Here is a 16,133-nt window from a genome sequence, read left to right on the forward strand (position 1 = left end):
TCAATTATAATGGAAATCCAAACAATTGGGAAATCTAGAATAGGAAGCAACGCTCAGTCGTTAGTTCTCCAGTAGCAAAAAGGTGGTAAATAGAACTGAAACTCATTTGCTCCTCAAAATCCCCCTTCTCTTTGATAAATATTTTATATTGATAACTGATTGTCAACTTGTAGTAATATAACAGCTGACAGTTTAGTAGCTTTCAGCTCAATCCCCAAGTCAGGATATGTCAACATGTATAAAGCTCTCCAGCAGTTTAATCCTAAACAGAGTTATCCATTCTAAATTCATTGACTTCAATTGACTTTGAAAGGTGTAATTTTCCTTAGGGGTGAACTGCAAGCTTGCTAAATTCTTCTACATGGTGTCTAATAATTTTAAGAGGGGGAAAAAAACCTATCTATACTGTCTTTCAAACTATAGAGCCAGGAACAAAGCCAGCTTAATGAGACTTTTGAATCTAATGAAAAGGATACGGATAGATAAGTTTTGAAAATCAAACTGTTTATAGCAGGGGTCAGAATCCTCTTACAATTAAAGAGGTAGGCTGTTAAAATTCAGAGCAAGAGACATCGACAAAGAGACAATATAAGAAAGGCTATTTGCATAACTGAAAATATATAACTCAAGTGACATGGATCATTAATTTATAAAAGCTAAAGATCCTGCAGCCCAAATACTGGCTGTTGTGAGTCCTTTTTTAAGAAGTGGCACACACAAGGTCTTATAACGTCATAAATATGAACAGGAGCACCCTGCATGATTGTTTTAATGCAGTGGCATAAATCTGCATATAGTTTGCACCTGGATTTCTTACTGGCAGCTGTTCACCTCTGTCATTTCCCTATCTGTAATGCATCCCCAAGGTCTAAACTACACAATATGATTTCTAATGAGTTGGGTCTGCACACAGCCTCCCCAGCCACACAGCAGCTGCTGGGAACAGCATTTTAAAAGTGTGTGAGAGCCCAATTCATCTTAGAACCGTGGGGAGAGGAGAGCTCCTGCTTCTGTGCACAATTTCCCCAAGCCAATATGGTTTACACAAACTTGTGCAGTTCTGTTCCGCACAGCTACCGTGTGGCTGCAGGGACTGCAGATCCAACACTGGAAATTCTGTCATGTCATTTGACTCTAAGAAGTCCTTTAATCCCTTGTTGGCCAGCCATTCTATTCACATACTGGCCTCTCCATCTCTTTGTACCTTAACTTAAAATGTTGATTATCGTTCTGGAAGAACCGTATCTGGTTCTGTACTGAGCCACATTTGGCTCCAGTCACAGATTGCAAATCCTGCCCTAACCTGGAATAGGGGAGAAGTTTCAGAAGTGGGAGACACTGGAGAGGAACCGTTGTGTCAAGCAGTGTGCGGTGTCAGAGAAGCACTCCTGCACCCCAGCTTCCAGGATCCTTTAAGATAGGATCTGCCCCATTGCTAGCTTAAATGTTTTATGGATGGGAGGTTAATTTAGAGCAAAGAAAGTGCTTTGGCCCTCCAATCCCAATTAATTAACCACTAAAGAAAGAAGTGGTAAAATACCTTTTTAGTGTTTGATCATGAGAAGAAGAACTTCCTGTTCTCACTTAAAGGAAAACCCCAAGTGTCAACAATCAGGGCTATGAGGCGATTGCACCATAGCACAAGGTTGCTGAGGTGCAGGGTCTGTACATGATCAGGAAGTTACTCAATTTGGTCCTGAAAACCAGCCATCTCACATTCATGCACCATAGAGGAAAGGAAGTCTCCCAACTATTTATATACCCTTCACCCTGCTCTGCTTTTACAGCCCCCTCAGTTTGGGGAGGGGGGGGGAGGCACAAAAAAGTCATCTTTTGCAGCAGTGTCATGCTTAGAAGGTAATGTGTAATTGCACTCAGAGGGTGAAGCCAAAACCCAGCCTATGCATCTCCTCCAAGAAAATTTCAACTGTGCTGAGGAAGCAGGAAGCAATTACTAAATCCAGCAGTTTCAAAACTCCTTGTTGAAGCACAAACATGTGGAAGGATGTACGTACAAAGTCTCAGGAAAGGATTTCGAGGCAGATCCTTCCCAGCAAAGCCATGGCTGAGCTGAATGGCCCACCAGAGGTCTCTGTATGACGCCTGAACCATCACTACTCTACCACCCTAACGCAGTTTGGAAAGGAAGCTAAGGAAGAGTTTCAACTTTGTTTTAAAGAGAGTTCCCCATGTGCTATTTTAGGATATTCTGTTTGTGACATCTTGTTCTATTCCCCTTTCTAGGCCTGATATTGAATTAGTGTATCAATCTGCATATCCTTGCAGTAGGCTGCATGTACATGACCATGGAGAAGATGGTGGTTTGGGGATTCAGGGGTCCTAGGACACAGGTTAAGTTTAGAAGGAGGCCACCGTAAGCTGAAAAAAATTGAGAAATGCCAACAATCCAAACTCAAATACTCCTTTGAGCGAGAACCTGTCCATAAAGCAGAGTAAATTAACTTGAAAGGATGGCAAGAAAGAAATGGAAATACAGCAGCTTCATGAAGTCTGGAAAGTTTTAACTGGGATCTTTTATTCTACAGCTATAAAATCTGCAGTTATTATCATTACAGATCTCTTCATTGCCAGCTGTCCAGGGAGTGCAAAAATGAGGGAAATACACTTTAGCTCTTCTCCCTAGCTAGAAGGGCAAAGGTTATAGGAAGAGTACAGCCCTTCCAATGGTACCATTTCAAGATCTGCCTGACCTCAGCCAGAAAATGAGCAGCTAGAAGAAATTTGCTGCTTCTTCTCTATCAGGAAGTCTGCTGTCACTGCCAGGGAAGCAAGGGGAAAGGACACTGCCGCTTCCGTCAATGGCCAGAGGTTAAAGATAACACTGGGAAACTTCACCTTTTGCTTTCCAAGAACGCCAATGAGGGGAGGATCAGATGGAATATAAATTCCATCGTTGCAGACTAACCTTCATCTTTTGTATTTTCCTTCACATACAAGACTCTAATCTGAAGAGCTGGGTTTGATTCCCCACTCCTCCACTTGAAGCCAGCAGGATGACCTTGGGCTAGTCACAGCTCTCTGGAGCTCTCTCAGCCCCACCCACCTCACAGGGTGTTTTATTGTGAGGATAATAATAACATACTTTGTAAACTGCTCTGAGTGGGCATTAAGTTGTCCTGAAGGGCAGTATATAAATCGAATGCTGTTGTTAATTATTATTACCTTGTCTTTTTGGTTTGCAATCCTCTCTAGATTGACATGAGCCCCTTTGAGAGACAATTGTCTGAAAAGTGGAATATAAGTATTTTTAAAAAATGCATGATATATATACATTGTTCTCCTTGTATTTCTTTATTAACCTCTTTTCAATAAGGACTGTGTAGCAATATTCAGGACTGCAATCCAGAAAAAAAAAACATGCTCCAGCATGGTAGCGCACATTTCTCCCTGGTGCTGCCAGCTTGGATCATTTAAAAATTAAAACTGAAGTAGCAGCAGGCCCAGATTTGGGACCAAGATATAGTTACCACTTAGCTTGTAATAGGTAATGGTTACCATGGCCTGTGGGATGATACAGATGGCGCTACTCAACTGCACACAGATCTGCTTACAGACTGACATTTTCCTACTTTACAGAAAAGTTCTTTTGTTTGCAAGTCTTAATAAAGCAATAAAGACACCAATATGCAAGTTAAACACTGAAGATGTAGATACAGACAATAGTGCACTTAAAAACAGATTGCCACATTAAAAAAACATTCGATCCCAAATACAATCAGAACATAGTTCACCCCCAAAAGATACTAGACTCCTTTTGCAATGCTCATGTTATTTTTGCCAATTAACATATATTTAGGGAGGGTGGGGGAAGTGTCTTATATCTTGTCTAGAATGTAGGGCCACAATATCCAAGTTGTAGCAGGTGTCTGAACCACAGCACAAGGCACTGTGAAGTGTGTAGGGTATATATAAGTTGGAGTAGAATCAAAATACATTTAGGTTCAAAGCAGAAGTATAAGATCTATTACAACAGTTCTTCCTTTGGCATGGCAGCCATGGCTTTTTACATTCTTCTCAAGATGATCAAACACAGCTAATCATGAAATAATTTAGATGCCAGTGTTACCAGTTAGAGATGCAAATTACGGGAATTTTCTCCTGGATGATGTTCAGACAGACATATCTACAGATCTCTAGTGGGTAGGATGGAGATTATTTTTATAAGCCGTTTCTTTTTTAAGGTCATATGAACTCAGGGAATTCTGGGGAACCAACACAAACAGCTTAGGAATCTGTCTCTCCTTGGGCAAAAATTATCTGTGGGTCTCTTCAACCAGTGATGGATGGGCAGAACCTGTGAGCCCGCAGAGTTCTTCAATATGCCCATCGTCCACCTCCAATTTGCATCCCCACTGTCCATTCCCATATCCACTTAGTCCCTGTCCAAGTGTAGGATGAGATGCTGTCCCCTCCTCTGATCTTTCAGGGGACCAGGCACAAGGTGCTTTGAGTCACTCAGCTCAGCAGGCTTCCCACCAGCTATGAACCCCTGGCATTTGCTTGACCAAGATGACCCCTGGCACTGGCTATGTATACAATAGATACAGCCTTGGCAATACAGTTTGGGATAAAACATAACAAGGATTTCTATTAAGTATCACTGGTGGACAAGTATTAGTATCCTACATCACATTCTTCTTTTAAAAACCAAGGTATTTTGAAAAATAAGCAACTGGCCACAATCTTATTGTGGAATAAAATATTCAGACCATATGCCAGAGGCATATTAATCAGCCTAATCAGGAAACTAGCAACTCCATAAATGTTCGCTGAAAACTAGGCTAGCAAACCTGTTTTAAAGCTGGGCTAAGGGAAAGCCGGTTCAAACACACTTTGGAGGAGGAACATACAACGTGAACATACAAAATGAAAACCTGGTGAGACATACTGGCTACATGACAAAGACATGACATCTGTCAAACACAGCAGGTTATCCAGTTTCCTCAGATGTGCAGATCCTGGGGGGAGATTTGTTATCAGAGAAGCTGAGCAAGAAATTAACAGCAAGTCTAGTTTGCTTGCACCGAAAGGGCTTCTCCATTTTTCTGCATAGTATTCAACTCCACAAGTTTATAACTTGTGTCAAAAGAGATCCTCCAGAAAGAGACTGCAGCTTAAGAATTTTAAAAAATAAGGGGTAGTGTGATCTCATATCTACTGCAACAAGTTTCAAAAGTGACTTTGCTTTTTGGGGCAGTATGTACAAATAATTTTTACTTTCAGAAGAAATGGCAAAATTTGGTTACCCAACCACAAACTAGAATGTTAACAATGAGGAAAAAGGGAGAATAAGGATGCCACTTAGGACAGGTTTATCCTATAGGTTTAACCATTATGGCTCCTAACTAACATTCCTGGAAATGTAGTTCTCTGAAGTCTTCATCAAAGAATTCCTCATACAGCCAGAAGACTTAATTCTCAGAATTATTAGTAGTGTGCAATGGTACTCAAAAGGGGGGTTGTGTAGTCCCAAACTACTAAGTCTCAAGGACTCCTGGCTTTGATGAAGCCCACATTAAGCACCACTCTACTAACAGGACTGATGCTACAATTAGTGACGTCCCCCCACACTAATAATGCAATTTCTAAACCATGCAAATAACTCGTGAAAAATATAAATAAAGTATTTACAAATCCCTTTGAACAAAACCCAACAAAAAATAAAAAGCACCAAAATAATTAGCTAATTCTAAACAGTGCAATCAAGATTTATGAATCTCAACAGCCAACCTTCAAAGGTGACCCACAGCTGTCTTTTAAATATTGTACACAAAGTTCTTCAAGATTCGGCACTTAAACAGAAACCCATTTTGAAGTAAGGTGACTTAGGGTAGGAAGATTCCATTCCTCCTGTACCCTTCTGGGTGGTAGTCTCCAGAGAAGGGATGGGAAAACTTGCGCTTCTTTGCTTACACTTCCACATACCAAGACAGACAGTTCTGTGCACATTGTGACATTTTGCAAGCTCCATGCCTTTATGCCACAGGATAATACAGTGAGACAAAGCATGCAGCAACCTCCAACCTACTTTGCCTAGTTCAACATCATCATAGGACTCAAGGGAGACGTCTTACTGGGAATCATGCAGAATTAAGAACCCATACATGCCATTCTGTAATGTAAATGGGGGGGGGGATTCTTTGCCCTATTAATCAGGTGGGGTGATTGTGTGTGAAGGAGAATGGGGACATTAGCAGGCCGAATTGCCAGTTGTCCACTCTGGATATAGAACAGCTCACTAATACTGGGGTAGGTTTTAAAACTATATTGGCTATACCTGTCTTTTAAAAAGGAGCTGCAGTAGAGATAGTGGAATTAGTACTTTTCCATTAAAATATACTCTAATTTTGCAGTGACTGATGTTTTGAGATTAACCTCCTACTGGAACCAATCTTGTTCATTGTGTTGCCCTTGTGGGGTGAAGCCTGACACCAAATGGCAGAAATAGTGCAGTGATGGACATTGCACAGCCAGCACAATAATTTGCAGTCCAGTTTTTGATAGGAAGCAAACCTTGTCAGGCTGGCTGGGTTTATCCAGAGGTAGGCTGCAGACTGGAAAGAGGTCCCTGAGACATAAAAACAGCTGAAGGACAAGAAGCCCCAAAGCAAGGAGGCCGAAGAAAAGGTGCATAATAGGTAATGAGTTGAGGTTGGATGGGGAGCGGGAAACAGTGCAAGAGACGGGGAAATAAGGTAAGAATTTAATTGGAAAGAAGTTTCAGGGTGGGCGTGGGTTATAAGCCAGAGGGAAAAGAATAGGACTGGCTAAAGAAAATAGGACAAAGCAGGCAGCAGCCCAGAAAGGAGGAATTGGATACTGTGGAGTGGAACAGGAGTTGCTAAGAAGATGTAGCCATAGACAAAGACCATGGCCACCAAAACATGGGAAAGACCTCATACTTGCAAAAAACAGGGACAGCTTTTTTGCTTGAATCATACCCTCCACCATCGCTACCTTCCCAAAGCCTTTGATTCACTACAAGCTTCCTTAAGCAGGGCTCTAACAACAACATGAAGTGCTAATTATTTCCAAAGGCTGAGGTGGCCTTTACACATGCAGAAAAAAGAGCAGTGCTTTGTTAATTCAACTGCAAGGAAAAACTGGCAGCATATTTACAAAGCACGGGTAGATCTTTCCAAATAGGACTGCCCCAACACTGGCTTATACTAGGGTTAGATCTTGAGTTGACCCTTTATCAGTAGCAAGTCAAATCAATGCCTCTGCTAAGCAACATATGACAAGGTTCTTTACAACCTTGGAGACTGCTTGATGATTTCACGAGTAAGTATCAAAGAAGGAAGATCAACCCTTAGGCCAGGTTTGCATAACTTGTGAACTAAGATGAATGCCAACCATCAGCCAAGAAATGTGGAATGGCAAGAATGGGATATTGCTCCTGAATTTGCTCTTACACGTAGAAAAACAAATGGCAAGTGGGTTGCCTTTGCACTGGTGGGCCTCAAGTCATACAGGTGCAACTTCAATTCTTTACTCCTCCTGGAAACTTCCCATTGCAGGCTCTGCACTGGTGGCAAAGCAAATTCTTTGCTTCAGTGGCAATAATAAATCTGTTTATGTTTCATAATGTTAGTATCAGATATATTACTATTTGCAGTCATGGGTTTATCCCGACTTTCTTTCTGTCCAGGGCAGAATACGTGAAAGTTTATACCTCTCCAGTTTAAGGGACTGGATGAACCTTTCAGTGTTCATTCCCCGAGCAGTGCTGCCTCCACTTGTCTTTCCCCGTGCACAAAGCTAAGAGTCAATTCAAATATGCAGGGGAAAAGCATCTGCTACAGCCTTTCCAAGATCGTACTGCTTCTTATCTGCAGGATCACATGAATGAACGTGTCTTCCTTAACAGGAATTCCCTGGAAATCTTACGTAACATCAAAAAGGATTCTGCTTTTTATGCTAGCTTTCCACATGCAACATTCCCAATTTCTCTTGCACTCCTAATGGGGAGTATTTAAAATGCAGTATGAAGTGGTACCTGGGAGGACTCCGATATGTACTGACCTAGGGATATATGAATTAACTCTAAGCCAGATGTTAAGATTGTAGTCTATGTCAAGCTTGTAATAATATTTTCAAGTGCAGCAGCGCCCTCCCATTTTCATGACCCTCCCAACACTCCTTAGCTGCATCTTACAGTGCTGAACCAGCAGCTCAGGAAACAGCTATTCATTTCTGGTTTTCAGGGACAAACTAAAAACATCGAATCTGGGAAAAGGTAGGTTGCAGGGGAGGGGGAGAGAATGGGTATATTTCCCCCTAAAATGGCATGGTTTGCAAAAGGCTAATGTTGCCAAGTTCAGTCCAAAGTCTCTTTCTTGTCTAAGCTAAAGAACTTCTATTCTGGCCATCACACTGATGAGGGTCAACAGCGTTTTATGAGCCACAGTCGACCCTGAAACTACACAGTTTATTACCGGTGGCAGAATTTGCCAGCAAAGGACAGTGCGATGAATTCAGTGAAGACACTTTTGCTCCTATGAGAAAAACCAAAGAAACGATACTGTTAGGATGTGAATGACTATGGTGCCAAGAGAGGGATTGAGAAGCAAAGGGGTTCAAAATCAACTGCATCAAAAAGGAGCTTGAGCGCATGCAAGTCTTCTGTCAAGTGCTTAGTGTAGTGATAACTCACCCAGCCAAACGGGGACAACCTTGGCTGTGAGCCCAGCACATCATCAGGGACTCTCTGGCATCCCATCATCCTGCATGTTGTCATCTGTCTCCAGCTCCACCAGCTGCCTCCTCAGCATATTCACTTTCACTTGAAGTTCCTTGTTATATTTGATGATATTGATCATTTCTTCATAGGATTCATCTAGAAATTTGGAGGATCGGTTCCAACGGAGAAAGACTCCTGGAGAAATAGTTGTGTTTTGTTAAATGAACAGCAGCAGACACACCCACTCTTCCTCTAAACATGACAAACTGCAGGGTAATAAAGTGGATGATACAGCTAATACAGAATGATGATGTACACCCCAGCCAAGTTGTGCCAGGTTTTGCAGTTTTCATTAATATTTCCCATGCAACAGGAAGAGATTGAGTGCAAGAACTTCAAACCCCTTTCTTTACAAGTTGGGTAAGCATCCCTGGCATCTCCATTTCAAACAAAAAAGATTCAGGTAAAAGGTGATGTAAAAGACCTTGAGCTGCAACCCTGGAGAGCTGCAGCCTATCATAGACCAAACGTTTGGCTCAGTATAAGGCAGCTTCATGTGAACAGAACTGCTCTGAATTGCTTCAGACACATTATATAGTTCTCAGAACCACTCTATAATCCCACAGGGCAGCAAGGGGCCTGATGTCAAGAGACAATGGCTTGCCTTAAGCCACCTAGGAAGTTCATGGTTGAAGCAAGATTCAAACCCCAGAAACCTCTTACAGTGGAATCCTAAGCAGAGTTACTCCAGTCTACACCTACTGATTTCAATGGGCTTAGACTGGAGTAACTCTGCTTAGGATTTCACTGTTAGTCTGCAATTCAGTCAAGTAAGGTGAAATCACACATGACATGCAGTTCTGAATAGCATTCTAGAACTGTATTTTTCAATGAGAAGCAGCTGCTGGAGACTAATATTGAGCCCAGGACCAGGAATGTAGATAAAGGTTCATTCTTGGCCTCTCCCACAGTCCCACTCTTCCAAGCTGCTTTCCCATTATCTTTTCCTCCAAGGAAGAAAATTAGCTGAGGTGTGATTAGGAGTGGAAAAATAACCAGGAGGAAAAACATTAAGAGACACCGCTGTCTACTCTGCCTCCCCACCACTCAAGACTGGAGCCTCCCACCATTCTTCCCCCATAAAAAATAGGAAAGTTGCAACACGTGGACTGATTCTTAACTGCTACACTACACTCTCTCTACATCCCAGTCAGGCCATCATACCTTCCCAGAGCTGCAGACTCTGCGGTGCAACTGAGGGCCAGATCACCAGACTATTGGCCTCAAAGAGAGGATTCTTGAACCTGTTGAGTTCTTCAGGCCGATTCACCCAAGACCACAAGGACATCGTCTTCTGGGGCAGCTTGAGCTTACACCTGGCAGAGAAATCTGCATTACCCAACTGCTCTTTTGACAAACTCACCTCAGTCCTCCCCTCCATTCACCAAATGAATCCCAAGGTGCCTGACAACTAAGGGAGGAAAGGCAAGCAGATCTTCATAATCACTTCACTGGGCAAACTCTTATGGAGTAGCTGCCAAATTTCATCTACACCAAAATTCAAGGTGAACTTTGAGGAACACCCAAAAAGCTGCAAGTGAAGTCAAGAGTTTTAACAATAAATGAAATATCTGAGAGATTTTGTACGCATCCCTGCTTTATACACTAGTGGTTGTTCTGTTCTCGCAGCAGGAAAAATGAGAAGAGCACAAGAGTATTTCTCTTTGAAGGGCTGTTGATTCCTTGACTCAGAAAGCTGGTGCATTATGATATCCAGAATTTTCCAGGGTACCCCGGGACCCCACCATCACACTGAGAATGACTCCTGCCTGTCTTAAAAGCAAACCATTATGTAATTTCCAATATATGGACTACAGTCAGTGACTAATTGCAATGAAATATGGGAGAAGGGAGCTGAATGTTCCAAGACTGACACTAGAATATTCTTTACAGGGCTTCAAAATGTGATTACCAAAGTGATGGCCCTTCCCCATTATGGGAACCATTCATTCCTGCAGATTGCAAACACCAAGCTTCCTCACGCAAATCCTCTATGGACAGAAACAGACTCGAGAGAGTGACACTTTTAGAATCTCTTTGTTCAGGGCAATGGAGAGAAGTTAAAGAAGTGGGGTTCCTCCTTGTCACTTCTCCTATACCTGAAATGGCATGGGCTCACTTTGCACTGGACATTGAAGGCAGGAGAATTATTTTCAGGAAGGAAAGAAGCAACATGGCACAAAGAAGTGAAACAAGCAACATGGCACAATTCCACTGTTCTTACCTGAGTCTTACACTTCATTTTGCACAAGGCATTTGGGAAAGACAGAGGCGACATGAGTCTCTCACAGCTTCTGCCTTCTCCAAATGCTATATGAAGAAAGAGCAGATTACTGCTCCGAAAGAGTTCTCCATCATGTGCGAGAGGACTTGCAAAAGGGGAGTGGGAAGGATTGGTGATGAAAGCTTGTGAAATCACACCTCACACCTGATCCTGGGAAAATAGCAGGACATCTGCTCATATTTATGCAGGCGCAAGAACTTTGTTCCATAATGGCTCAGACAGAAGCACACAATGCAATTGGCCTTACCTTGTGTGTAAATAAAGGGAATAAAAGAAAAGAAAGCAGAGAGAGAAGAGGAAATACAGAGACAGAATCCCTCATTCTTTATATTTGCTGGGTAAACAAGTATGACCTTTCAATAAAATCACTCAGTAACACAACAGACAGGTTCCCTCTTGTGGCAGGAAACATCAGAGCACATGTAGGAAAGCCAGCTGATTCACCAACAAAGAAGAAACGGCTCAAGAAGAAGAGCAAGACAACCTTGGAAAATGTTCATAAGTTGCAACATCTGGAGGTAAACACTGCTGGTCAGTTACTAGGTATCACCTTGGATGCCATAGATGAGAGGGTGATTTTTACTGATTCTCCCTCCTAAGTAGTAGATCTCCAACTTCTCCTCCTCCTGCTGTTCCTGGGAGAGGTATTTGAGTAGTATTTTGGGCCACAGTAAGATGGGGAAAATGGGGAAGATATACTCTGTTCATAGAAATCCCTTCCATCCATGGATATCCTCCGCTGGATCCAATTCATTTTTGACTACAAACCCACACACCAGTTAACATCCCACTAAAAGGAGGTTTACAGGATATAAGAGCCCACTTTATAAGAGGCACATTGTCAACAGGCACGCCAAGGTTTTCGTTGGCATCTCCAGCCAAGCAAAACCTTGGGTGGCAACACAAATACTGAGATTGGGATCTTATGCATGAAATGCCCATTTCCTTTTTTTTTTTAGAAAAGTTTTTATTGGGTTAGGATCAGTTATTTATACATTACAATCAATTTCCCCATTTTCCATTTCTAACCCCCTCCCTTCCCCCCCCCTTTTTTTTTGTTGACTTCCAACAGTTTTCCAACCCTTTGTCCCTTTTCCCTTACTCCTTTTAAATTCCTCTATCTAACAAATATATGGTCTCCCATTTGTTCTAAGCAATACATTCTTAACTATTTTTAATACTCTATACCCAAACTATGAGTCATTATTTCCATATTGGATAAACAATTTATCCCAATTTCCATAATTCCAATTTCAAATATTTCTATAAATCATAAACCATATAGATCATACATTCGTTTAAATCAAACAATTTGACTTATGCTCTATATGTTACTCATTCTTTTAGTTATATATAATTACTTTAATATTTCTACTTCCCTTCAATAATAATTCTATATAACTATCATCACATAATCAATCAATTTGACTCATATATATCTTCAAATAAACATATTCAGTTTGTTACATTATACCAGTCTTACCAAAAAGAAAATATTATTAGTTAATCAGTCCTTATAGTTAGCCCTTATGATTAATTATTTTCTATCAATATTCTGTTTATTCGTCTATGTATATCTGTATATATATCAATCTATTAATCTAACTGCTTAGAAGTTCACAATTATCTCTTCTCCCCCCCGGTAAAGTCACCCCCCTCTACATTTTATTGTACTTCAGTAGTTCTCAAACTGCCACAGTTCTCCTCCCACCTCCCATTTCTTCTCCAAATATTTTTTCAGCTTCTCCCAGTCTGTGTTAAACTGCCCTGAGTCCAGATTTCTCAGTTTTCTTGTCATCTTGTCCATTTCTGCCATGTACAGCAATTTGTAAATCCAATCTTCAATAGTTGGCACTTCTTGTACTTTCCATTTTTGCGCATACAAAAGTCTAGCTGCTGCTGTCATATAAAATATCAACGTCCTATGATGGGCTGGAATTCCCTCCATACCCAAGTTTAGTAGCAGGAGTTCTGGGTTCTTATTTATTTGAAATTGTAAAATTTCACTCATTTCTCTTATTATTTCCCCCCAGTACTGCCTAGCTACCTCACACGACCACCACATATGATAGAGGGAGCCCTCATGTTTCCTACATTTCCAGCATTTATTAGAAGTGTTCAAATTCCCTAGAGCAATCTTCTTTGGTGTCATGTACCAACGATAGATCATTTTGTAAATGTTCTCTTTAATGCTAGTACATGTCGTTGTCTTCATTGTAGTCTTCCACAAGTATTCCCATGCCTCCATTGTTATTTCTTTGTTAAAATTTATAGCCCATTTCACCATTTGTGTTTTTACTGTCTCATCCTCAGTATACCATTTCAACAGTACTTGGTATACCTTGGATATTCTTTTCTTGTCCTCTTTAAAAAGGGTCTGCTCTAGTTCCAAGTTCTCTATTCGTATACCTCCCTTTACAGAGTCCGAATTATATAAGTCTCTGATCTGTCTGTACTGGAACCAGTCATAATAAGGTGATAGTTCCTCCTGCGTCTTCATTCTGAGTTTGGATGCTTCAATTCTAGTTATTTCTTTGTAAGTTAAACATTGTTGCTCATTATCAACAGCTCTCGGATCTATCACCTCATATGGAACTACCCACAAAGGAGTTCCTTCTTGTAGGTAAATTCTGTACTTCTTCCAGATTATATATAAACTTCTCCGTATATAATGGTGCAGGAACATCGAGTTCACCTTTACTTTATCATGCCATAGGTATGCATGCCATCCAAATATTTTTTTATATCCCTCTAGGGCTAGTAATTTCTTGTTCTTTAGCGTCATCCACTCTTTCAGCCACACTAGGCAGATTGCATCATGGTAAAGTCTCAAGTTGGGCAGTTGCATTCCGCCTCTTTCTTTTGCGTCTTGTAAAACTTTCATTTTCACTCGAGGCTTCTTGCCTGCCCACACAAAATCTGATATTTTCCTCTGCCATTTTTCAAATTGTTTAGAGTCTCTGATGATTGGTATTGTCTGTAGCAAAAACATTACTCTTGGTAACACATTCATCTTAACTGCTGCAATCCTACCCAACCATGACAGATTTAACCTATTCCATTTAATCAAGTCTCTCTCTATCTGAGTCCATAGTTTCTCATAATTGTTTTTGAATAGATCTATATTCTTTGCAGTCAGTTCAATTCCCAAATATCTCACCTTACTTGTTACTTCACAGTCCATTCTTTCCATTAATAATTGTTGTTTCTGCTTAGTCATATTTTTACATAGTATCTTTGACTTCTTTTTATTAATATAGAAACCTGCCAAGTCTCCAAACTCCTTAATCTTATCTATCACTTTTGGCATGTTCTCCAATGGGTCCTCTACAATTAACATTATATCATCCGCAAATGCTCTGACCTTGTATGAATAGTCCTTTATTTTTATTCCTCGAATTTCTTCATCTTGTCGTATTTGTATCATCAGGATCTCCAATACTAAAATGAACAACAGTGGAGACAACGGGCAACCTTGTCTTGTTCCTTTACTTATAGTCAATTTCTTGGTCGCTTCGTCATTCACCACAATTGCTGCAGTCTGGTCTCTGTAAATTTCCTTAATTGCTCTGATGAATCTTTCTCCCAATTGTAGCTTTTCCATAGTGGCAAACATAAAGTCCCAGTTTAAATTGTCAAACGCCTTTTCAGCGTCAACAAAGAAGAAACCAACCTCTTTGTCACAACGCTTGTCATAATATTCAATAGCATTAATGACTGTCCTTAAATTGTCTCTTATTTGTCTGTCTGGCAAAAAACCTGCTTGTTCCTCCTCTATAACCTCCGAGAGCCACCCCTTCAGTCTCTCTGCCAATATCTTCGCAAAAATTTTGTAGTCATTATTAAGTAACGATATAGGTCTGTAATTTTTCACGTTAGTCAAATCTTGGCCCTCTTTTGGGATCAATGATATATTCGCTTCACTCCAGGTGTCTGGAATTCTTTGATCCCTTAAAACTCCATTGATCACCTCTTTTAGGAATGGTGCCAGTTCATTGGCCATTGTCTTGTAAAATTTAGCCGTAAGTCCATCTGGCCCTGGCGCCTTTCCTAGATTTGCAGATTGTATTGCCTTACTTATTTCCTCGTCCGTTACTTCACTGTTCAATTTATTTCTCCAAGCTTCCGAGATTTCTGGAAGTTTCGTTTTCTCCAAATATGACGCTATTGATTCTTTGTTTACTTCTTTCTTATTGTACAACTTAGCGTAGAATTTATAAAAGGCTCTACTAATGGCAGTCTGTTCCAAATACGTTTTATTGTCTTCACAAATTTTATTTATTGTTTTCTTTTCCCTTCTCTTCTTCAATTGCCATGCCAGGTATTTCCCAGGTTTATTTGCACCTTCAAATGCTTTCTGATTCAATCTTTTAAGGTTCCACTCCAATTCTTTATTACTCATTGCTGTTAGCTGTTCTTGTAGCATTTTAATTTCCTGATATATTTTCTTTTTCCCTGGTCTCTTTTTTAACTGTAATTCTTTGGCTTTTATTTTTTCCTCAATCTCTTGTCTTTTCTCCTCTTTCTTCTTTCTTGCTCTACCATTTAAGTCCTTTAGTATGCCTCTTATAACCGCCTTGTAGGCATCCCAGACTTTGTCAGTTGGTACTTCTTTGTTCACGTTATATTGTATGAAGCACTTTGTCTCTCTTCTCAATATCTCCATGTTCTCTCCTTCTTGTAGCAAGTCCTCATTTATTCTCCATGCTTTCCTTTTTCTCCTTTTCCCTAGTTTCCACATAATTGGGTTGTGATCTGAGCCTACCATCGGCATTATTTCTACCTCCTTAGTCCATAACGCTAAGTCTTTTGAGGCCCAGATCATGTCAATTCTTGATAATGTAGAGTGCCTTGCAGAATAAAAAGTAAACTGTCTGCTTTTAGGATATTCTCTCCTCCATACATCTTCGAGAGTCTCTTGTTGAGTCAACTCAAAAAAAAGCTTTGGTAATAATCCTCTTTTCTTTTGTGCCATTGTTGTCTTTTTGTCTAATTCCAAGTCTGTCACTCCATTGAAGTCTCCAGCAAGAACTATCTGGTCATATGAAAGATCATCTAAATGCTTCCTCAAATCCTCAAAGAAGC

General features: G+C 40.6%; 2 protein-coding genes across 2 annotated transcripts in view; both read right to left on the reverse strand.

Moving 5' to 3' along the window:
- The window catches only part of LOC129335464 (L-threonine 3-dehydrogenase, mitochondrial-like), a 69,715-nt gene extending 60,991 nt beyond the window's left edge, over positions 1–8,724 (reverse strand). The window contains exon 1 of the mRNA XM_054988014.1: positions 8,678–8,724. Coding sequence (XP_054843989.1) covers positions 8,678–8,721 — 44 coding nt within the window. The 5' untranslated portion in view covers positions 8,722–8,724. The remainder of the gene's footprint in view (positions 1–8,677) is intronic.
- The window catches only part of MTMR9 (myotubularin related protein 9), a 37,060-nt gene continuing 29,647 nt past the window's right edge, over positions 8,721–16,133 (reverse strand). Inside the window, exons 10-11 of the mRNA XM_054988000.1 lie at positions 9,929–10,080; positions 8,721–8,899 (exon numbers count right to left, since the gene is read on the reverse strand). Coding sequence (XP_054843975.1) covers positions 8,721–8,899; positions 9,929–10,080 — 331 coding nt within the window. The remainder of the gene's footprint in view (positions 8,900–9,928; positions 10,081–16,133) is intronic.

This window comes from Eublepharis macularius, chromosome 1 (assembly GCF_028583425.1).
Source record: "Eublepharis macularius isolate TG4126 chromosome 1, MPM_Emac_v1.0, whole genome shotgun sequence".
Classification (NCBI taxonomy): Eukaryota; Metazoa; Chordata; class Lepidosauria; order Squamata; family Eublepharidae; genus Eublepharis; species Eublepharis macularius.